We start from the raw sequence: 24,590 nt of genomic DNA on the forward strand, positions 1-24,590 counted from the left end.
ATCTCTCCATTTCTAATTCCAACACAGGCTGTACTACTCACATAACTCTTGACTGCCCTTAACAGCTTTCCTCCAATCCCATATATCTCCAAAACTTCCCACAGTGCTTTCCTGTCTACCTTGTCATAAGCCTTTTCCAGATCCATAATGGGCCAAAAAACATCCTTACCCTTTGCTAAAGCTTTCTCACATATCTGTCTTACCACAAAAATTTGATCCACTGTGTTCTTTACCAATTACTCCCTCTGTTCATCTCCTAATCCAGTCAATCAAAACCCTCCCATAAGCCTTCCCAACTACACTCAACAAACTAATCCCTCTAAAACTACTACACTCATATTTGTCCCCTTTTCCTTTGTAAAGCAGAACTATACAGGCACTCCTCCAGTCCTCCAGCACTCTGCCCTCCTATAGGTAAATGTTAAACAACCTCACCAACCATTCCACCATCACTGTACTTCCCCTTTTCAGACACTGTGTGTGACACGCATCACATCTAACCCAGGTGCCTTAACTGCTCTCATAATTTTAATAACCGCTTTCTAGTCTTTTCTTATTTTTCTTTCATTTTCCTCTCCCATCACCGTCATTTTCTTACCGCTTTTCACTGCAACCACCATTCCCTCCCTATCCTCCTCCTCCACATTTAGCAACTCCCTAAAATACTTTGCCTATCTTCCTCTTCTGTTATCAATGCTCCATCTGCATCTTTTACCTTTTCTTCTCTACTTGATTCGCCTCCCCTTCCTCTCTTAATTTCCTTCCAAAGCATCTTTTCATTACTTTATACACTCTGTGCAACTTTATACATACATACACCAATGGCTTTTTCCCCCATACAAGGGAGGTAGCCGTAGTCATAAAGCATAAATCCACTCCCACCCATTTCATCCCCACATACTCCACTCCCATTCACCACCCTTTCTGCCTCTTTTCTTGGTTCCTCCTGGATGACGGGTCATCCCTGCATCTCGCCCACTGCCCTGGCTCAGAACCAATGCAGCTAGATACAGCACCAATGCAGCTAGATACACCCCTTCCCCCTCTCCATCCTCTCATGTAGAAAAAGAAAACACAGGAAGAATCCCTTCAGTCTGAATCAAAATATCATTTGCACATACTCCCTCACCCCCTTCATACCCTACCTACACCCCTTCCATGCATCACAGTATCATACATACACAACCATTCTCCATTTATCCCTATCCTCTGTCTTCTCACTTCCTTCCTCAACAGACATTCCCCTCTTTCCGAATGCCCCTTTTACCCCATCCATCTATCTCATTCTTTGTTGCCTCCTCATGTTCACTCCTTCAACCTCTGCCTTCCACACCTCTTTTACTAATCTTTCTTCACTTATTCTTTCCATGTGTTCAAACCATCCCTATACTTTCATCAACCCTATCTCCCAATGCCCCTTCCACCCCTATTCTCCTCCTCTTCTCATTTCTCACTCTAGCTTAGTAACCCCTACCATACTTCTCAGGCATTTCATTTCAAACACATTTAAACTCTTCCTCTATTATGTTCCATGTTTCTGAACCAGACAGTGCTGTTGGCACAATCACTCCTTCATACAATCTCCTCCTAGCATCCATTCCCAAATGTCTATTCATCATTACACTTTTTAATCCCTCAGACATTTACTTGCTATTCTCAATCAACATTGGCGCCCAAGTATGTAAAGCTGTCCATTTCTTCCAGTCTCTCTCCCTTAACCCATTGACGACGGGGCGGGTGTAGGCTTGGCAGCACCGTATTCCGGGCAACAGAAAACGAGCGGTAACGCTCATGCCGGCGCTCTACAGTGGCGGACGACATTGTATAGTCCTCACACAATAATTTCCTTTCGTGTCTGTTTGCCTTCTTTGGCGATACAGCTTTGTATATAAAATACTTTCGAGGTTGATAAGGTTGAGTTTATGAGGCATATTACTTGAGAATCGGCCATGATAATGATACATTATATAATATATTATATAATTTATTATCAAGTACTAGATATATTACAATATGAAATTGTCTAATACTATTTTGTCTTTTACTGAAGCCTGTAAACATTACAGCAAATTGATTTATTGTTTATGCATTTATAGATGTCATCCCGTCGTTTGGGACAGTGTTTTACGTCAAATTTTTCCACCCGTTTTCTGTTCGGCTTTTGGTTCTCATCATTTTCTTCTTCTTCTTCTTCTTCTTCTCCGCCAAAGACCTCTGAACTGTCAATCCATCTTCTATTCTTTAGCTCATCCTCTTCAATAGCGACACTCTCTCGAGAACAGAAAATCTTTATTTAGTTGAATACATGGATTGTTTTATATACTATTTGGAATGTATTGGTTTCACCAATATGTTTTACCATATTGGTTACTCAGCCTCTCAACCACGTCAAGGTTCATTCCATCTGAGAGGTCCCTATCCACTAAACCTATAAAAAAAAAAATCTATCCTATTCTATTAGCTGCCTCCCACCTGCACGTCAACCTGTGCTATTGGAGGCCGTGGTGGTGGTTGAAGCAGAAGGCAGGGCAGAAGCTGAGGTTACACTCCCTGCACATATACCTCACCATCTTCCTCTTCTTTGACTGCTCCCAGCAGCCATGGCAGCGTCGGAACTTCCGGCCAGGTGTGTCCACCAGGATATGGACCCGCGTGTCCATACCGTTGGCAGATGGAGGGACCGAGGGGGTTCTGGAGCGACCTCTCCGACGGTCAAAGTTCAGTAGTCTATCCACCAGGCCAAGCCTCATATTTTTCTGGGATGTTGTTCCACCCAGCTGCTTGTACAGACAGTACGTATTCACTACGAGGCAATCAAGCAAATGGTAAAAAAGCTTGATATACCACTTGTTTACCTTCCTGGGGATAGCATAATACTTTGCCAGCTGGTCGGAGAGGTCGACCCCCTTCATACCGTTGCAGTAGTCCACCACTGCCTTCGGTTTTACTTTCACGTTCCCTCTCCTGTCCTGGCCGGCTTCTGTAGTCTCACTGGTGTGAACAGTGGAGAGCATGGTGACAACTCTCTTGTCCTTCCACTGGAGTGCCAACATCCCGGTTTTACTGGATCGGAAGTCAATATCACCCCGCCTATTGGCCTCCAGATCACGTGGCATGTATTTACGGTTCAGCCGTACAGTGCCCACCACGTTTGTCCTCCTGGACTGCAGGTAGTGGTAGAGGGAAGGGGAACTGTACCAGTTGTCCAAGTACAAATTATACCCCTTATCCAACAGTCTGGCACACTCCATCAGTTGGACGACAACTTTCTGGGAGGTTGGCACATCTCCCCTGTCCTCCTGCCCCATATATATTTTGAAGGAGCATGTGTAGCCAGCTGCTGGACCGTCACTCACGCAGAGCTTATAGGCTTTGAAGCCAAAGCGGCCCCTCTTGGTGGGGTTGTACTGAATTGCGTGGTGACGCCCTCGGTACCGCAGGATGGACTCATCAACTGTGATTTCTCTGCTGGGCACGTAGGCTGAACGGAACGTCTCGGTGAAGGTATCAATGACGGGGCGGAGCTTCCAGAGCTTGTCATTATCGGGTTGTTCCTCGTTGTTGGTGAAGTGCAGGTGGGTGGCAATCTTACTAAAAGTATCTCGAGGCATACTTTTTCTAAAAATGTTGACTCCCAAGTACTCGTCTTTCGACCAGTAGTCCCGCTGGTCTGGGAGCCTGTGGATGCCCATCAACATCTTCAATCCCATAAACGTCCTTATGTCCCTTGGTGTTATGGGCTCCCAATCCTTCATGTGGCTGGAACTGGTGGGTGGGTGCTGCTGAGCATATCTGTTGGTTTCATCAGCCATGATGTCCAACAGATGGTCTGGGAAGAGGGTCCTAAAAATATCCCAGGCAGATGATTCCTCATCCAGGGATGGTGTTACACCTGGATAGGCTGAAAAACCATTCACCCGTGGGATATTTTGTGCCTTTTTCCACACGAAGGATGGGGTCCCGGGAGCATTCCTCTTGAACATTTCCTGACGAATATTGGCAAGAGGGACGTCAGATGGGATTGAATCCTGCGAGGTGTTAGGGTCGTTGTCTGATGGGGTGAAGTCCACATAATCCAAGTCAGACCACTCCTCTTCTTCTGACGAAGAGTTGTCCGACCGAAGCTGCAAGACATCGTCACCCCCTGTATCCAGCTCCAAGTCAGAGTCTGGGACCTGAAATATACAAAATAGATCACATAAAATATGCATCTCGCACGTGTATGTGAAAACTGTCACACATTTATATTACAATCAAAATAATTACATTTCAAACATAAATTTTCACACTTACATTTGTGGCAGGTTGTTGAGATGTAGCAGGAGGACGAGTAACAGGTGCCGGGTCGTCTACCTCCGAGTCAGAGTCAGGTCTAGGGGTTGAAGGTCGTCGGGTCCTCTTCTTGGCTCTAACTCCAGAAGTGGAAGGCTGACCTGAGCCAGGGTCAGCCCCAGAACGGGCAGGGGTTGAGGTTGAGGCAGGAGGAGGTCGAGTAGCAATTGCCGGGTCGTCAACATAAGAGTCAGGCCTAGGGGTTGAAAGACGCTGGGTCCTCTTCTTGGCTCTAAGACCAGAAGTGGAAGGCTGAGCTGAACCAGGGTCAGCACCAGAACAGGCAGGGGTTGAGGCAGCGGTTGAGAGTTGCTTGCGTGGCATGATGTCAGGCTAGCGAGTGGCGAGAGAGGCCTAGGATCTCCTGTTGTAACCTCGGTTGGGGGGTAGGAGGGGAAATGGAGTTAGGAAGCATACCCCCCTCCCATGATATCCCCTTCACTAATTGGTGTAAGGAAAGTGGGATGGGGGGGGGGGGTAGGGTGGGAAATGGAGTTAGGAATCATACCCCCCTCCCCCCCCTCCCCATTGGCTCCAGTTCGTGTATGGGAGGTGGAGGAGGAGAGAAACGGGGGTAGAGGAGGGAATCCCCCCTCCCATGGGATAGGGGGGGAGCATACCCTCCATCCCCCCCCTCCCCACTGTTTCAGGTTCGCGTGTGGGAGGTGGAGGAGGAGAGGGATGGGGGGAACAATAAGTAGAACGAATAAAAAATAAATAATAAATAAATAAAATAAATAAATAGATAAAAAATAAATAAATAAATAAATAAAAAATATGGCATGCATGTATGATATCCCGTCGTTTCGGTAGAGAAATCATCAATACATGTTGCCCGGCGTTAGTACCAAAACAACTCGTGCAGCTATGGATGACTTCCCCGTCGGCAAGTGTCATGTCACCTATACATGCTCCCGTCGTCTGTGGCAATTCTGCTATGACATGTATACATGATACCCGTCGTCAATGGGTTAATACTTCCAATTTGCTGCCATCTTCTCCCTTCTACATCTCACCTTACTTTTACCCATGTTTATCTTCGACTTCCTCCTTTTGCACACCTTCCCAACATCTGTCACTAATTTCCTTAATCCTTCCTGTTATCTAGTGTTTTCAACAAACAACAATTGGCTTATCTCCCATTTTCCTCCATTTTCTTAAACCATCTCCAATCCCTGGCCCATTACTCTTGTGTTTGCCTCTCGCACCACCAGCCAAGGCAGCATAACACACCCATGGCAGTCCCACCTTTTCCTCAAACCACTCACTCTCTCCATTTGTAATTTTAACACAGGTTCTACGACTTTTGTAAAAACTCTTGTTTGGTCTTAACAGCTTTCCTCCTATCCTATATATCTGCAATACCTCCCACAGCACCTTCCTGTCTACCCTGTCATATGCCTTTTACAAATCCATAAAAGCCCAAAAAAATTCTTAACTTTTCCTAAAGGTTTCTCACATATCTTACCACAAAATTATGATCCACTCAGTTCCTCACCAATTACTCCCTCTGTTCCTCTTCTAATCCTCTCATTCAAAACCCTCCCATAAGTCATCCTAACTACACTCAAACTAATCCCTCTGAAACTACTACACTCACACTTGTCCCCTTGTCCCATGTAAAGTGGAGCTGTACAGGCACTTTGTTAGTCCTCTGGTATTCAACCTCATTTAGACAAACATTAAAAAACCTTGCCAGCCAGTCCACCATCACTGTACCTCCATTTTTTAGACACTCTACATGGCATCCATCTAACCCAGGTGCCCTACCTGCTCTCATCATTTTAACAACTTTATATGGTACACAGTGAAAAATATCTTACTCAAGCACAAGATCACCTAAACAAGAGAATCTTTTTATCCATCTATTGTTTTCTATTTCTGTGGTTTCTATGGTCTATTCACTTTGACATTGCAAATGATTGATGGGATAGAAAAAACATATTAGTAATGGAGTCATTATTCTTGTAGAAAAGCATACATAAGAATGGATAAAAAATTAAAATTAAGAAAAAAAATTAATTAAAAGTTGATAATCATAAATGCATATTTGTCACTATGAGAATGTGAAATTTCAGAAGACAAAATGGAGTAATACTACCAATTATTCTAACTATAACTCCGTATGTCATCATCTACATTCTTTCATTGATCAATGTAACTTGTTAAAATCAGGTGTGATATATAGCCCAAGACTAACAGGAAGTATTGTATGAGAAATTTCCAACTGTTTTCGTCACATGTTTTACATACATATACCAACAGCTTTTTCCCCCTTACAAGGGAGGTAGCCAAAGTAAAAAATTTTACTGTAGAGAAACATTGAGCTTAAATGTCAGCCTAAAGATTTTACACCCAAGTTTAGATTCAGCTGACACTATCCATAACTGTGGAGTTTTTCAAATCAGGAGTGTCCAAGAAATATGACATTTGTATATATATATATATATATACAGTGTATATATATATATATAGTACTACCTTTCATTAATGGACATTAGTTAGCTGTGTTTTTGGTGTTTTTGGTGCTGTTGTTTAGTGCTGTGCAATCACTATGCCACCCAAAAACCACTCCAAATCAATGGATTATTCACATCAACGGACACCATTACCCCCCTTTTAGTCCATTAATGAGAGGTACTGAATGTATATATATATATATATATATATATATATATATATATATATATATATATATATATATATATATATATATATATATATATATATATATATATATATATATATATTTCTTCTTTCTTAATTTCTTTTCTTTTTCTTTTTACATACATACATATACCAAGGCTTTTTTCCCCCTTCCAAGGGAGGTAGCCACAAAGGGAAAGGCATAAAAACACTCCCACCCATTTCATCCCTAAATACACTCCACACCCCTCCCACCCTTCCTCTCATCTGAGCACCTCCTGGATGACGGGTCATCCCTGAACCCTGCCCACCGCCCTGGGTCTTTTTCTTTTTACAAGAAAAATATTAATCTCTTTAAGTTGTTGGAAATGGTTCAGTGTCTTAAGAATCCCAAAATGGACGACTTTCACATGTAGCAGTTATGTTTCTCTCTCTCTCTCCTCTTTTCTCTCTTGTTCATCTTCTCTTCTCTGTCATATCTTTCCAATTTCAGATCTCTCCCCCTCCTCTCTCTCTCTGCCTCTCTCTCTCTCTTTCTTTCTCTCTGCCCTTCACATTTTCTTTTTCATCTCTTGCCTGCACCTGGCAGCCTCTCATCTAGTAAAGGGTTATATAAACACCCAGCCCTACAAGTCCTTCCCCTTCCTCACATTTATAATCTCTGCTAACTACCACCATTCATACTCTTCACACTTGTTCATGGTTTACATACTATGTGCACCAACCAACACTTGGTACTTTCATTTTCAATATTGGAAGCCTTCCAAATGTTTTGCCACCTTTTCTTCTCTCACTTTTCTGTGTTGTCTTGGCCTCATGTATTCCTTTTCTTTGTTGGGTCTTCACTTTTATTATGTTTTTATGTATGTTTATACACACACATTTTAGATATGTATTCACAATTGAAAGTACACATTGATTAGACCAAAACTGGAACATGCAGTGACAATATGGACACCCAGTACTAAAAAGAATATAAGGAAACTAGAAAGAATACAGAGAGCAACAACAAAGTTGGCACCAGCTCTTCCCAAATTAACATACAAAGATTATCGAAACTAGAACTACCAACACTAGAGCAAAGAAGAGAAAGAGGTGATCTGCTGACTATATATAGAATCATGAAAGGAATGGAAATCCTTGACAGAAAAGATTTACTAAAAAATGACAATGGAAGAGCAAGAGGTCATGAAAAGAAACTCAAAAAGGACAACTATAGAAGAGATAGGAAAAAGAATAGCTTCCCTCACAGAGTGCTGGATATATGGAATAACTTAGATGAAATAACAGTTGGTGCAAATACTATTCATGATTTTAAGAATAAACTTAATGCTGAAAGATACAAAGATGGGTCACCACAAGCATAGCTCCCATCCCGTATAATACAACTAGGTAAATACAAAACTGAGAAGGACAGAGAGAAGGATCCCCCTCCACAATGAAAGAAATATTTGTGACAGAGGAAATAAGGGACCAAATAAAAAACCTTGACATCAGAAAATCACTTGGGATGGATGGAATTGCAAATTGGATATTAAAAGAATGTATAGATGAACTAATGGACAAAATACACAAGATAATTGATTTCTCACTCAAAGAAGGAAAAGTACCACAAGATTGGAAAAATGCAAATATTGTACCAACATACAAAGGAGGGGACAAGGAAAATCCAACTAACTCTAGACCAGTCTCCCTTAAAAGCACAATAGTAAAAATATATGAAAAAGTTATCAAAAGTAAATGGATTAAAAATTTGGAAGAGAATAATATACTAAATCCAAAACAATTTGGACTTAGATGTGGAAGCTCATGTACCAAAAACTTGATTTGCTTTTATTCGAGGCTAATAGAAATAATGCAAGAAAGGGATGGATGGGCAGACTGTGCCTTCTTAGATCTACAAAAATCATTTGACAAAGTATCGCACAAAAAACTACTAAGAAAAATTGAAATAATAGGTGGAGTACAAGGAAAGTTATTGGAATGGATGGAAGATTTCTTGAATGGGAGAAAATTGAGGGTGGTACTTAGAGACTAATACTCAACCTGGGAAGAAATGATAAGTGGAGTCCCACAAGGTTCTGTATTGGCTCCAATAATGTTTACCTTATATATGACATGGATGAAAGTGTGGAATGTTATATGAACTTCTTTGCAGATGATGCAAAACTACTAAAGAGAGTAAGTACAGAGGAAGATTGTAAATCACTACAAAAAGACAAGGATAAAGTCTGGTAATGGAGTCAAAAGTTTGAAATGAACTTTAACATAAAAAAATGTAGTATAATGGAATCTAGAGAAAGTAAAAATAGAATATTGGGACAATATAAAATTGGTACAAAATAAGTTAAAAATTTAACTCTGAAGGGGACCTAGGAGTAATTATCAGCAATAACATGGCATCAGACAAACATATCAACAAAATAGTTAGAGAAACCTTCAATTTACTAAGATCAGTGAAAGTGTCCTTTGACTACTTGGATGAAGAAATGGTAAAGAAAACATTAGTTACATTGATAAGGCCAAGATTGGAATACACTGTGACAATATGGACACCCTGTACTAAAAGAAATTATTAAGAAATTAGAAAGAATTCAAAGAGCAATGACAAAGATGCCACCAACGCTCTCCAAACTGACATACAAACAAGATTTTCCAAACTTGAACTACCAACCTTGGAACAAAGAAGAGAGAGGAGATCTATTGACCATCTACAGGAATTATGAAAGGGATGGAAGTCCTCGATAGAGATGATTTACTGAAGTGGGATAAAAGAAGAAAAACAAGGACATGAAAAGGAATTTAAAAAGGCATCATTCAGGAGGTGCTAAGATAAGAGGGAGGGTGGAGGGGTGTGGAGTGTATTCAGGGATGGAATGGGTGGGAATAATTTTATGCCTTTTTCTTTTTGGCTACCCCCCTTGTAAGGGGGAAAAAGCCTTGGTATATGTATGTATGTATGTATAATTATAGAAGAGATCTGAAAAAGAATAGTTTCCCACACAGAGTGGTGGATATCTGGAATATATTGGATGAGGAAATAGTGAGTGCAAAAACTATACAAGAATTTAAGATCAAACTGGATGCTGAAAGATACAAAAGCGGGTCAGTATGAGGATAGTTCTCTTCCTGTAAAATACAACTAAGTAAATACACACACACACACACCACTTGTGGCACAGTGATAAAGATCTTGGCTGCCACTATGAATCCTGCCCAGGGTTGAAATAATTTCAGTATCACTGTGCTACAAGTCGTTACTCCAACTCTCGTGGTCAGGCAGTTAGGGTTGTGTGTGCATGTAAGGTCACAGCATTACCCATACATCGGTCATATATGAGCTCTGAGCTCTCTTCTGGGAGGGAAATAGCTGTTGATAATGAGTCCAACATGTGATCCAAGGCCATGGTGAATCACACATGTATAAAGCGATGAAAAAATTCATAGCAACCAGATCTATCCAAGACTGGAATATGCGTCAGTGGTTTGGTCCCTTCAAAGGGTGAAGGATATAAGCAAAATTGAGGAAATACTAAGGCCAGCAACCAAACAGGTCCCAGCCTGGCATATAGACTATACGAGGAAAAACTAAAATCGCTGGGTCTGGCAACTTTGAAAGATCAAAGAGAAAGAGGCAATATGATTGCAGTATTTAGGTCACTAAAGGAGATAGATTACATTGACAGAAGAGAGATATTGATCATGGATAGAAGAGCTTTAAGAAGTTGAGAATAAATTGAGGAAGTCTATGTGCTGAAAGGATATGAAGAAACACAGTTTTCCATATAGATGCATAAATACTTGGAAAAGCTTAGAAGTTTAATCCAAGCTGGAAAAATATGGAAACTTCAGGTTTTATTTCCAGTCCAAATCCCACTTCTTTCTTGACTATGCTCTGCTTTAAAACAACAAATAAAATACAAAAATTGTTGACTCCATTTTGTATTTCTCCATCACACACTCCCCCCATCTCTCTCTCTCTCTCCTTCCTATCTATCAACTGCTACAAAGGGGAATGGGCTAATTTCCTCTTCTACACTTATTACCATATATATTATATGCCAATATATTCTGTTGTCTTTGTACATGTCATCATACAAAAACCAGACTTCCGCCTCATAAATTAAATAAGGAAACAACTTTAACAGTAGGGTTGTGCATTCAACACTTTTATTTTAATTATGAAGTCAGCTTGCTACCAGTGCACTTCCACTGTTCTTTAAATATTCAAATATATTTTCATTGCCAACATCCACTGTACCTGTGTTGATGGCTTGATGAAAAGAAAACAGAAATATTCCTCAGTCTATTTGATTCAGTATATAATTGTACCTTTTTGAGAGTGAAACCCTGTGGACTGGTGTTCAGTCTTTAGATCAGGCTGGTGGCTGTTCTTGACTTTTTGGATGTTGTACTTCTCAAAAGCCAGAAGTGATGATAATAATATTGTACTGGAAAGCGTCCATCTCCTTTAATCTCTCCCTGCCATCGTTGCTTTCATTCCTCACCTTTCTTCCACTCTTTCCTTTTATTTGTTCATGCACAGAATTCACCTATTGAAGCTTAACATATTTCTCTTTGTCTAACTTTTAGTCTGACCTTTTCTATTTTGTGATTCCTTCTCTTGTACTTTCATGTATTTCATATAGAGAAGTTCCTTCTTGGATGGCCCCCATATGTGCTTGTGTGTGCACGCGCGTGCACACACACACACACAATTATGAAAGGGAAGGAAGTCCTTGATAGAGATGATTTACTAAAGTGGGATAAAAGGAAAACAAGAGGACTTGAAAATAAATTTAAAAAGGATAGTTACAGGAGAGATCTGAAAAAGAATAGCTTCCCACACAGAGAGATAGGTATCTGGAACAAACTGAATGAGAAAACAGTGAGTGCAAAAACTATACAAAAATTTAAGATCAAACTGGATGCTGAAAGATACAAAAGCGGGGTCACTATGAGCATAGCTTTCTTTCTGTAAAATACAACTAGGTAAATGCAACTAGGTAAGTACACACACACACACATTTTTCTTCACTTGTACTTTGTACACTTTTATCATGTATTAGTATTTCAATTTTCTCCTAATGTACAAACCATCTCAACAATTGAGCAAGTCATTTGTTGCCCCAAGTTTCACCAACTTCACTCACAGCCTTACAGGAGCTGGCAATTGTCCTAAGGCCCTCCCATAGGTCTCTTATGGGAAGAAACCTTGGACTGGTGTTTGTAGTGTCTTTGTTGTGTAACATGTTGACCTAATTGTAGTGTACAGGAAAAAAGCAGTGCTCATTAGGTCCCGTCTCCTACTCTTCAGTTTATCATACCTACACACATACATACATATACCAAAGGCTTTTTCCCCCTTAAATGGGGGGTAGCCAAAAAGAAAAAAACATAGAAACCACTCCCACCAATTTCATTTCCTATATATTCCACTCCCCTCCACCTTCCCTCCCTATCATACCTAGCCTCAAATTCATATACAGTTCCAACTTATTCTGTATCCTTGATTTCCAATTATTATATTAGGATATGAATTAATGTATTGATCCAGCTTGGGCAATATCTCCAAAACCATTCCTAGTATTTATGCATCTGTATAGAAAACTATTTCTTCACAAGCTTTAGACACGTCTTCCTTAATTTGTTCTCAAGATCTCTTAAAACCCTCCTCTCCTTCTGTCAATGTAACCTATCCCTTTTAGTGACCTGATTACTGTAATCATATCACCTCTGTCTCTAAGAACTTTCAAACTTGGCAGACCAATGTTTTTAGCATCCCTTGTATGGTTTATCTACCAGGCTGGGGACCAGTTTCATTGCTGGCCTTTGTATTCCCTCAATCTTGATTATATCCTTCACTCTGTGTAAGGACCATATCAATGATGCATATTCCAGTCTTGGATGGATGAGGGTGTTGATGAGTTTCTTCTTCCATGTAATAATAATAGTAATAATAATAATAATAATAATAATAATAATAATAATAAAATAATAATAATAATGAAAATTATAATAATAATAATAATAATAAAATAATAATAATGATAAAAAATTATAATGATAATAAAAAATAAAAATAAAAATGATAATGGAAATATAGATAATAATAGAAATAAAAACAATGATAAAAATAGTAATAATAAAAATAGTAATAATAATGAAACAAAAAAATAATAAAAAATAAAAATAATAATAAAATAAAAATAAAATTTATTTGGCATTGAATCAATATACATGAAGTGCATATAATGAATATAACACATAGTTCATAATAACAATTACAATTGCCGAAGATAACACCAAAAAAGCCACTCTAATCTTCTGCAGCAGTCCATACATCTCTCTCACAATCCTGCTATGTCTGTCAGGTGAAAGGTTGTCTTTAATCCAACTGATGGCAGAAGGAGGAGTAGTTGTTTGTCAGTTATTCTTGTAGTTAAAAGGAGGAGGAAATACAAAGTTGAAGGTCTTGGGCCTAATTCCAAGATTGAGTGTCAGCCCTTCAGGGCTGCACTTCCAAATTGGAAATGAGGAAGCTGAAGAGGTCTGAAGGTGCTAGGGAGATGGTTCTATATGACATCCTTCTCACAGAACCACCCCAAACAGGTATTTGTTGGGGCCCATCATCACAACATAATATTGTCATTCTTTTTCCTGTTCCCACACTTTTCATATGCTTCCCTATTATTGCTTTTACCTTTTTAGAGAAAAGTGATATGATAATGATATTTAGGTTGGAAAAGGGTATAGAAAAAATGGATAGAGAAGATCTGGTATGAAATGAAACTAAATTAAATGTATCATAATAAAAAAAAATGAAAAAGCAAAATTACTTTAAAGATATAAGGAATCACAGCTTTCCACATACATTGATTTGAAGAATAAATGTGAAGAAAAGATTATCCAGACCAGTAACAGTTAATGAATTTAAGGCAAGGTTTGATAAGTATATGGTGTTTTTTGCCAGGCCAACTCCTTTCCCCAGTCCATGAACATCATATCGAAACTCTCGTAATAAAAATAGTAATTGCTGCGTTGAATCTCACTGACTGGAAACCTGCAGCTCCACAGTGACTGGCAATGATTTTTGGGCTGTCACAAAAGTATCTTAAGAAAGAAACTGGATTGCTGTTTGTGTTATATTAGTGTATTTACCCAGTTGTATTATACGAGAAGGGAGCTGTGCTCGTGGTGACCCGTCTTTGTATCTCTCAGCATCAAGTTTTTTCTTAAAATCTTGAATAGTGTTTGCACACACTGTTTCTTTGTCTGATTTGTTCCAAGTATCTATAACTCTATGTGGGACAGTTTCTGTGTCATCGGCATATAGTAGTATTAGAGAGGAGGAGTTTCTGGTAGTCAGTTGTCCTTGTGTGTGTCAAAAGGTGGAGGAACTACGAATGGAGAAATGATTCACTCTGATGTCAGTTGTGTACTGTAGAACCACCACATGAAGGAATCCAATATATTGTTCCCTCCATGCTCTCATAGACACAGATGACATAACAATAATTGTGTAATATATCTGTCAAGAACACTCAAACATACCTCTGACTCTCAGAGGTAGAAAAATGGCTAACACAAAGCAGAATGTCTATCCTTTTAAATATCTTCATTGACACTGCTCACCCTGAACAAGAATGAATCAGAAAAGTACCCAGTTGTCAAATGGTATTGGCAAGCCCCTTCCATTAGTCAAATGAAGAATACCTGGATGTGATGGTCCTGTAAGATGGACACCAAAGCTGCTCATTTCCAAAACTGAGGTGTGCCTCCAGACTGGACCCAAAATTTCACTCTACAGTACTACCTCTCATTAACGGACGAAAAGGGGGTTTACGGTGTCTGTTGATGTGAATAATCTGTTGATTTGGAGTGGTTTTTGGGTGGCATAGTGATTGCACAGCACTAAACAACAGCACCAAAAACACCGAAAACACAGCGAAAACACCGCAAACACAGCTAATTAATGTCCGTTAATGAGAGGTAGTACTGTATTAACTTCTTTTACTTTTTCACTCATGGAAAGCTGACAACCAGAAATGTTCTCTTCCTCCCATTTTCATCTACTGACATAAGGACAATCCCTAACTGATGCAACACAAACAACAATTTCCACCCAGGGAGATTTGGGCTGTGGGTTTTCCAGCTAGTGAAACTTGAGACAACAATTGATTGATATCATTATTCAAAGAACCCAAAACACTAGGCCCCACATTCACACATGATCATTTACAACAGTCTACCCCTTGTGCCCTACAACACATCCATCCAAGAATATATGTGTACACACAAATTGGACAAAACAATAGTGTGTGCAAACACCATACAAGAGTTTAAGAATAAACTAGAAGTTGTGAGATACAAAGACAGGACACCAAGAACATAGCACCCCTTCCTGTATAATACAACTAGGTAAAATACCTAGCTCACAAAATAGATTCTTATAATTGGATCAATAAAATCAATACTTTATTAAGCACCCTGGGACATTAACTCAGATAAATCACTCTCAAGACACACAAAGAGCACATCTGCAATTGGGGTCATCACCCAGCAGTGATATGGTACCAACACTAGACACCTGGTTCCCAAGATGCAATCACCACACAGAAGACACAGAATAGAATATCTCGCACTGTCTTACACTCACTCCATACAACTTCATAAAATCTCTTGATAGTGATCGAGAAGATAACACAATGTGTTTACTAGCTTTCTTTGAGGTATAGGTCTCCAGGAATGAATTGTTTGGATTGAATCCTGCATAGAATGAAGATTTGTTTAGGTTAGATTGTAGTTGAGGCTATAAAAGAAGTGGTGATGATGATATAAGATAGTTTACTAAGCCTTCTGATGACCACCTTAACTTTCCTTAAGCAATGTTGCACTTGTTTGCCTTTTTCAGAAATTCACTGTTCCTCACTTTGGATCCTTCATTTGAACTTGTGATCCAGCTAGGCTTAACTACTTCTTTCATTGCAATTTCTTCTTTCTTCAGTGAACTAAGAAGATGGGGTCTCTTTCAATCAATCAATCAAATCATCCATCCTGAGTCCACTGCTGAACAAAAGCCTCCTTCATAGCATTCCATGAATCATACAACTGTGCCATCCTCTGCCACATCACTCCTGCAAACTTCTCAATATCGTCTCTCCACCTTCTGTCTGGTCTCCCTCTTCCACGCTTCCTATCTTGCAACGTCCACTCAGTAACACACTTGCTCCATTGCTCATCAGCTGTTTGCACTAACTTACCTGCCCAATTCCACTTTCTCTCATTTACTGCCTCCACAATATCTTTCACTCTAGTCTACTCGAGGTCTTTTTCACTTAAGTTATTTAGTATCTTGAAGGGAACACCCAGTTCAAATAGGTGCCTATATGCTCTCCTGTAAGAGAGCTGAAACTACAGATTCAGTGATTGATTGCCTCTTCTAAATTATAAAGGAGGAGCATGCCAACAGAAGACCTTTTGGTCCATAACTAGGTCAGATGCAAATAAAAATTATAATGATGATAAATAAATAAAAGAAAAATAAATAGAAATTATAATAGTATAAATAATAATAAACAAAAAAAAAACTTCTTCAGTGTTGTGCCACCTACAAGGTTTTACAATATTTTACTCTGAGTACCACTAGGTGGGATGGTTTGGGCCTATGGAAAGAGTGAGTGAAGAAAGACTCTCAAAAAGAGTGTGGAAAGTTAAATTGATGGAGGGAACTTCAGGGTAAAACCACGAATGAAGTGGACAGGGTGAAGAGGGTATTGGATGTGAGAGAAGCGTTTATTGAGGAAAGAAGTGGAAGGGAAAAAATAGATGTGGATGGAGAGTAGTTGTAAATGGGTGAGGAAAGGATGCAGCACAAAGGGATTTATTCTTGTCTGTTCTTTATATTTCTTGAGTGGATGAGGGAGTGGAAGGTTGCCATGTAATGAAGCAACGGAGGATAAGCCATTTCAGGTGTCAGGCCCTGTTGTGGAGGTACTGTGTCTTGCTGCATTGCTTCTACATACATATACCAAAGGCTTTTTACCCCCTTATAAGGGAGGTAGCCAAAAATCAAAGGCATAAAAACCACTCCCATCCATTCCATCCCTATCACACTCCACTCCCCTCCACCCTCTTCCCTCCCTCTTATCTTGGCACCTCCTGGATGACGGGTCATCCCTGCATCTTGTCCATTGCCCTGGGTCAGAAGCATTGTCGCAAGATAAAGCATATCCACAGCAAGGCTGTTTCATTAAATCGGCGACCCCTCTCTCCGTCCCCTCATGCAGAAAAGGAGATGGGGAGAAATCCCTTCGGGCATTGCTTCTGACTCGTGCAAATGTGGCAGGGGATAGGGATGACCTTTCATCTAAGAGGAGCTAAAATGGGAGGATTTTTTTTTTTTTTTTTTTTGTGTGTGTGTGTGTAGAGTGGGGGTATGCTTTCACTTGGCCACATCTCTTTAAAGGGGGGAAACTGTCTTGGTAGTATATAGATATCAGTAGATAACTATTCATCCCAAAAACTCCAGCCTTCATAGTCAGTTTCAAGGCCTTTCTTGCCTGTTTACTTTTACTTCCCCCTTGTAAATTCCTATTCACTTACCAAGCCATTTTATTCAGCCATTTCAAAAGTATAAAATGAACTTCAATAAATACACATTGAGAAAGTGAAACACAATGTCATATAGTATATACACACTTCATCTTCATAGCTTTTGCTCATGATAGCTGATTTTTCATCTTGTTTCATTTTCATAGATCAAGACTATGCAGAATACTTTGCTGCAAGGCAATATATTGCAATTGATTCATATATGGATGTTGTATCATAGATGTATCTTGCATTTATTTAGAAAATAATGTAAAAATCTGCTTTTAAGTTTAGTAGCTATTGCTAATACGGTCATGTGAAAGAAATAGGAAATTTAAGAACAGGGAGATAGGAATAGGAAGAATAAAAAAGGATTGAACAGTAGTAAGATCATATTGTCCACTTTCCACAGCAGGAGTTTGTGTTGCTTCAGGGACATTATGGTTATTGTTCCAATACATACATACATATACCAAAGGCTTTTTTCCCCCTTACACGGGAGGTAGCCAAAAGACAAAGGCATAGAAACCACTCCCACCCATTCCATCCCCTACATACTCCACTCCCCTCTACCCTCTTCCCTCCCTCTTATCTTGGCACCTCCTGGATGACGGGTCATCCCTGCATCTTGTCCACTGCCCTGGGTCAGAAGCATTGTCACAATAGTGAAGGCAAACATCATGACATCAATGAGCCACATTTACCTTTCAAGCCTTATGGACCATGCCAGCCAGGTTCTTAGGTGGATTCCTGGGAGTGTGTAGTGGGTGGAGAGTTTGGGAGGTTTGGGTGGTAATGAGGGTAGTGAAGTGTGAGGTGTTGCTCTCTGAACACTGTTTTAACTGACAACAATGCATTAGACACAAAATTGCCAAAGTCCGTACTTCTATTTAGCTTCCTTCCCTTCCCATTCCAGCAATTGTTAAAACTTTTGTGATTTCACATTTAATGCACCAATTGCCTTTAGAAATGTACACATACAAACTCCAGGATGAAATTGTACATAAATTGGAAATTAGAATGACAATATACAGTACATAAGTGCACAAGGAATTGCACATGATATTTTATGTATACACCAAAGGCTTTTTGCCCTGCGAGGTAGCTAAGTCAAGGCACACACACACACTTCGATCCATTCTTCTCCCGTCCACCATCCCCGTTTCTTTCTTAGCTCCTTGTGGATGAAAGGTCATCCCTGTCCACTGTCCACTGCCTGGATCAGAAGCAATGCAGAGAGGCATGGCACATCCACAAAAGGGCCACTTCACGTACATGGCAACCCCCCTCCCTGTCCTCTTGTGCAGAAAATAGAGGAAATGGGGGAGAAATCCCTTCAGTTTACATAAAAATATCTTCCATACACAACCATCCTCCATTCATTCCTATCCCCTGCCTTCTCCCTTCCTTACTCAACAGACAATTCCCTCAGTCATCCCCTCAAGTTCATTCCATCCACCTTAACCTTCCACATACCTCTTTTACTAATGTTTCTTCACTCATTCTTTCCATGTGCCTAATTCATCCCAGTAATCTTTCACATGGTATTAGTAATCTGTATTACACAGTTGCAAATGTAATTAAAATTTTGTAGAAAATTGGATTTACCAGATACAAAATAGTGATTCTATCAATTTGCACTTTTTTACAATGTCTTCCATTCATTTAGTACCATAACTGTTTCTTCAGTTTTATTTCTTTATTTGTACATTCCTGAACTGTAAGTAAAAATATGCATACCTCTACTTATCCATGTTCTGTATGGCCCAATTTGTAAAAATGTATTTACATAAATCTTGGAAAAAAAAGTATTTGATTAAATGTCTTAGGAAAGCAGCTGTGCAGATTTTGAAATAAAGGAGATAATAGAGGTTTCACCTTAATACAGTGAGTAACCCCATAGAAAGGCATAGGCTCATCACCTTCTATACAGTACTACTTCTCATTAACGGACATTGATTAGCTGTGTTTGTGGTGTTTTTGCTGTGTTTTCGGTGTTTTTGGTGTTGTTGTTTAGTGCTGTGCAATCACTATGCCACCCAAAAACTACTCCAAATCAACGGATTATTCACATCAACAGACACCGTTACCCCCCTTTTAGTCCGTTAATGAGAGATAGTACTGTATGTCTCTCTCTCTCTCTCTCTCTCTCTCTCTCTCTCTCTCTCTCTCTCTCTCTCTCTCTCTCTCTCTCTCTCTTTCTCTCTCCCTCTCTCTGTCTCTCAACCTCTCTATCTCTCTCTCACTCTCTCATATCAGTGGACATATACCTGTAGAACACCCTAACACAAGGATCACCACAGACATAATTTTATTCAGTTAAGGAGGTGTAACTGTGGTGAAGGAATTGAAATTTTCAGATTTACATTCCAAAAACATTGAAGTACGGTGCATATTTTACAGAGAACTTTTTGGATCAGGGGCTTTAATCTGATGTGCCCTTATTATAATTTTGCTTGTTGTCGGACAAGTCTTGATCTGCCTCCACCGCAGTGCAGAACTGCCCATTTTCGTTAACTGGCAACCTCCTCACCTCCATAAGGAGGTGCAGCCTCAAGGGGCTGACACTCTGTCCCCAGAATGGTCCAAAGATTGCAATCAATTTCAACTTTATTTCTTCCACCTTTTCAAATGTGGAGACCTGACAACTAGCAATTACTCCATTCCTTCTGCTACTTTCAGCCAGTGATATAGAAAGGAAGCTCGCTGGCTGAACGAGTTAGGGCATCATTACTTGCGGCGAAGGTCGAGGTGAAGGTGGTTCGAATCCTGTCACTGGCGAAGTTGAACCAAGGGCATGGTTTATTAAATTCCACACTACAAAGGGGGAGGGTGATGTTAAACCATATCACATTGAAACAGACCCGGACTAATACAATACAGACAATAGTACAATTTTTGTCACAGAGAGATCTGTGGAATGGCCTAAGAACTGCTGCCAGCCACTGTCAGCCTGCAGGTTTTCAGTTCGTGAATCTCAAAGCAACAATTATTATTACGCTCCTTATAAAGGAGATGATGGATTCTAGGCACACACCCACATCATAGATAAAAATTCATTCAACCACACATCTCCTTTTTGAAGAAGTCTTGTAGTTGAAACATCAGGAATATAGTGTGTTCGCTCCAACCCACTTTTCTCTACCACCTTTTCCACTCATGTGTATATATATATATATATATATGTATATATATGTATATGTATATATATGTATATGTATATATATTCCATGCTACAAAATAGTCTGTAAGGGGCACTGCCCTAGACTCTAGATAGGGGAAATTTGACGACATTAAACAGAATCATCATAAATGGAATCATTAATACATATATATATATATATATATATATATATGTATATATATACATATATATAAAACACCTTTGTGTGATACTTAAGGTTTATATATATGTTTACATACTACTCTCTTCTCTCATCTGACATTGGGAAGATTGAAACACCTTCATGTAGTAAATTCCTGAGTTTTACTGTATATTATATGTAACATGTTAAATGTGTTAGAGTTTGCAAGGTTTCCCATTTTTCACCCTTTTGGTGTGTTATTCTACATATGTACACAAAACAGTGTGGGTCTATAAAACTATCTATTACCAAACCTCTGAAATCATGTTATAGTGACCCTTGAGTGCGATTATTTTCGTTATCACTTACGAACCCCTCATTGTATTGCAGAAGAAGAGCTTGAAGATGATGACGAAGGAACGGAGATTGATGGACCAGGGGAAGAATATTACTCCTCACAGTCTTATCTTGATACAAGTAGGGTCGAGGAAGTTCCTGCAAAGGAGCCTCGTTTTGATGCCAAGCCTCTGAAGTCAGCACTTAAAAAGAAGACTCAAAGCTCTTCTGCGAACGGCACTGCCGGCACTCCTCCAGCTGGTACTCCCACTCAGGAGGGCAATAAGCCGATAGGTGTGAGGTAAGAGAGCACTAGGTAAGATGGCCAAATGTGTAAGTTGTGTTGTTAATAAATCCAGGTAGGATCAACCATTGTATTGTGTTTTGTGCCTCTGTGTTACCTAGGTCAGTGAGGTAACATATCACCACCACCCTATCATGTTTTCTAAATATTTATGTTTATGAATAAACAAAATTGAGTCCCCCCCCTCCCCATTCAACACATTTCATATATTTTTTTGATTAGAGTCAAGTTTTGGTTAGTGCTTCTCTCACTATGTGAGCGTAGTCACTCATCACTAAGGGCAAATCTTTTGTTTAATTGTTTTGTACATTGTGGTGCAAATAAGAATGAAGAAAATGGAATATTCTTTCACACCAATCAAATTACATACTGGTCTGGGTTGTGGCAAAGAAGTTGGTTGTGTGATATTTTGATCAATGAGGATTTTTATTTTACTATAGAAAATTAATATAATGTCACATTAAGGCAAGAAGTTGATAACATGATTTGCAAATATGTAGATTTTAGCTGGTACATTGAAATATTAACTTATGAATATATATCTACTCAAATCAGTATACAAACAAATTTTGGGGGATAAAATTGTCACTGTATATGGACCATTCCCTGATATCCAAAACAAAGGAAGGCAAATTCTCTCCAACTGGTATTTAGTGGATATATACATATATATATATATGTATATATATATATGTGTGTGTGTGTGTGTATATAATATACACATACATGTTTATATGTATAAATGTAGTATACAGGAAAGGAGCAACTTATGGGGTTCTGTCTCCGACTCTCAATTTTATTATACCCAGATTCAAATTCATGTATTTTATTTTATTTATTTGTTTATTTATTTATTTATTTTTTTTTTTACCCTCAGCATCTGCACTTAAAAACCAAAATCATCCTCGTAGGATATCATACGAAAATGATGGGTACACAGTTCAATGCTAAAGCCCCACAACCCCATTCACCCATCTCATTACATCACACAAGCATCAACTAGCTCAACAAACAACAAAACCACACCAGCAGCATACTCATACATATTCAACAACCTAACCTGTACCACACATTACAACCACATGAAAACTTATTTATCCCAAGATTACAAAACAAACTCTTCAAGACAAACCACCAAATTCAATACTCCGACCCCTTAACCCACCCAGGACAGGGACATTAGCCTCACAGAAAAATCCCTCTCGAGAGAAGCAAGAACCACATTAGCATAATTCTGCTTAGGATACCACCCATATCTAGGACAGCACCAACACAGAATATGCTAGGTCATTTAATCAAACTGCCTCGGATGCAACAATCACACAGAAGACACTGAACACATCCCACATGGCCCACACTAAAAAGAACAGCTTCCCACACAGAGTTATAAATATCTGGAACAAACTGAATGAAGAGACAGTGAGTGCAAAAACTAAACAAGAATTTAAGATCAAACTGGATGCTGAAAGATACAAAAGTGGGTCGTTATGAGCATAGCTCCCTTCCTGTAAAATACAACTAGGTAAATACACTATTCCTGAATGACAACACATCCTTTCTTCTTTGAGTGACTGTTGCCAGTTACTTGGGAACCATGGGTCTCATGTAAAAAGACTGGTAACAGTAATTGGTTGATATTGGGAAGGAGTAATGTTCATTGGATCCTGGCTCTTTGCCTACAGTAATCAAACTTTTTCTTCAATTTGTTGATTATATTTTTCATCCAACTTGTTTCATAAGTCTATGCATCTATATGGAAAGCTATACTTAACATTTTCTCAACATTTTACTATGTCTTGTAGACCTTTCATTTCATACCAGTAGATCCTCTCTGCCCATTTTTCTATACCTTTGTCTCATCAGAATATCATTATCATGACACCTCTCTTTGATCTTCCAGTGACATGCCCATACCATGTAATTTTTTCTCTACTTTCTTTGAAATTTGTGCTATGGTTTTGTTGTTGTTGCTGGGATAAGTCAGTTGAACCTGGTGACTGTTGTTTGGAATGGGAAGGATGGCTACATTGGAGCTTGCTCAGAGGAACTGTTGATTGGTAATGGTGTGTGAGAGAAGTGACTCTTTTCCTCCTTTCCTGTATGCTCCCAGTTGATTGATGAAACCTCTACTGGTGGTCTATATAATGATATTGAGGTGTGAAGACAGAATGAGTGGTAGGGTGGTGAGTTTAAACATACATACATACACCAAGGCTTTTTTCCCCTTACAAGAGAGGTAGCCAAAACAAAAAAGCATAAAATCATTCCCACCCATGACTTTAAACACCAAGAATAAAACTTCAACAGATTCTTAGGGTTTATACTCACCACCCTACCACACATATAATGATATCGTCAGCATATAGCATACTCCTAGGGTAGCTTTACCCCTGTGAATAAGACATCTATTATGAGGTGAAACAGATAGGGACTAATGAAAAACCCTGATATAAACTGATTATTACCAGAAACTATCATGTGACGGCTACATTGCTTCTCACCAGAGCTTATGCCCCTGTCTGTAAAACTCACATACAGTACTACCTCTCATTAACGGACTAAAAGGAGGGTAACGGTGTCCGTTGATGTGAATAATCCGTTGATTTGGAGTGGTTTTTGGGTGGCATAGTGATTGCACAGCACTAAACAACAGCACCAAAAACACCGAAAATACAGCAAAAACACCGCAAACACAGCTAATTAACGTCCGTTAATGAGAGGTAGTTCTGTATTTCTTTGATAGTCTCTTCTTCCTCATACTCCATAGCTCCTGTCGTGGCATTGTTGTCACAGGTTTATTCCAGATCGATAAAGGGTAGACCTGTTCTCCTCGGTGCAAATACAACTTCTGTTGGTCTTCTGCCCATCATGAATCTGAATTGCACATCCATAAATATTTCCTCTTATTTTCCATTCAACAAGTTGTGTCCAAATCTTCATTGCTGGATATTGATGCAAATTTTTTATCCATTCCATTCATATGTATACTTTCTCCGATTTGTGAATGATACATATAAGTCTTTACCTTACATATACTGATATACCAGTTTCCTTTGTAAGTTCATAACTATTTT

At 39.2% G+C, this 24,590-nt stretch overlaps 1 protein-coding gene across 1 annotated transcript in view; it reads left to right on the forward strand.

The window, feature by feature from the left end:
* Positions 1-24,590, forward strand: part of LOC143020959 (uncharacterized) — a 168,363-nt gene that overhangs the window by 61,680 nt on the left and 82,093 nt on the right. Inside the window, exon 6 of the mRNA XM_076177995.1 lies at positions 21,267-21,513. Coding sequence (XP_076034110.1) covers positions 21,267-21,513 — 247 coding nt within the window. The remainder of the gene's footprint in view (positions 1-21,266; positions 21,514-24,590) is intronic.

The sequence above is a fragment of the Oratosquilla oratoria genome, chromosome 41 (assembly GCF_046742065.1).
Source record: "Oratosquilla oratoria isolate Oo_2021 chromosome 41, ASM4674206v1, whole genome shotgun sequence".
Classification (NCBI taxonomy): Eukaryota; Metazoa; Arthropoda; class Malacostraca; order Stomatopoda; family Squillidae; genus Oratosquilla; species Oratosquilla oratoria.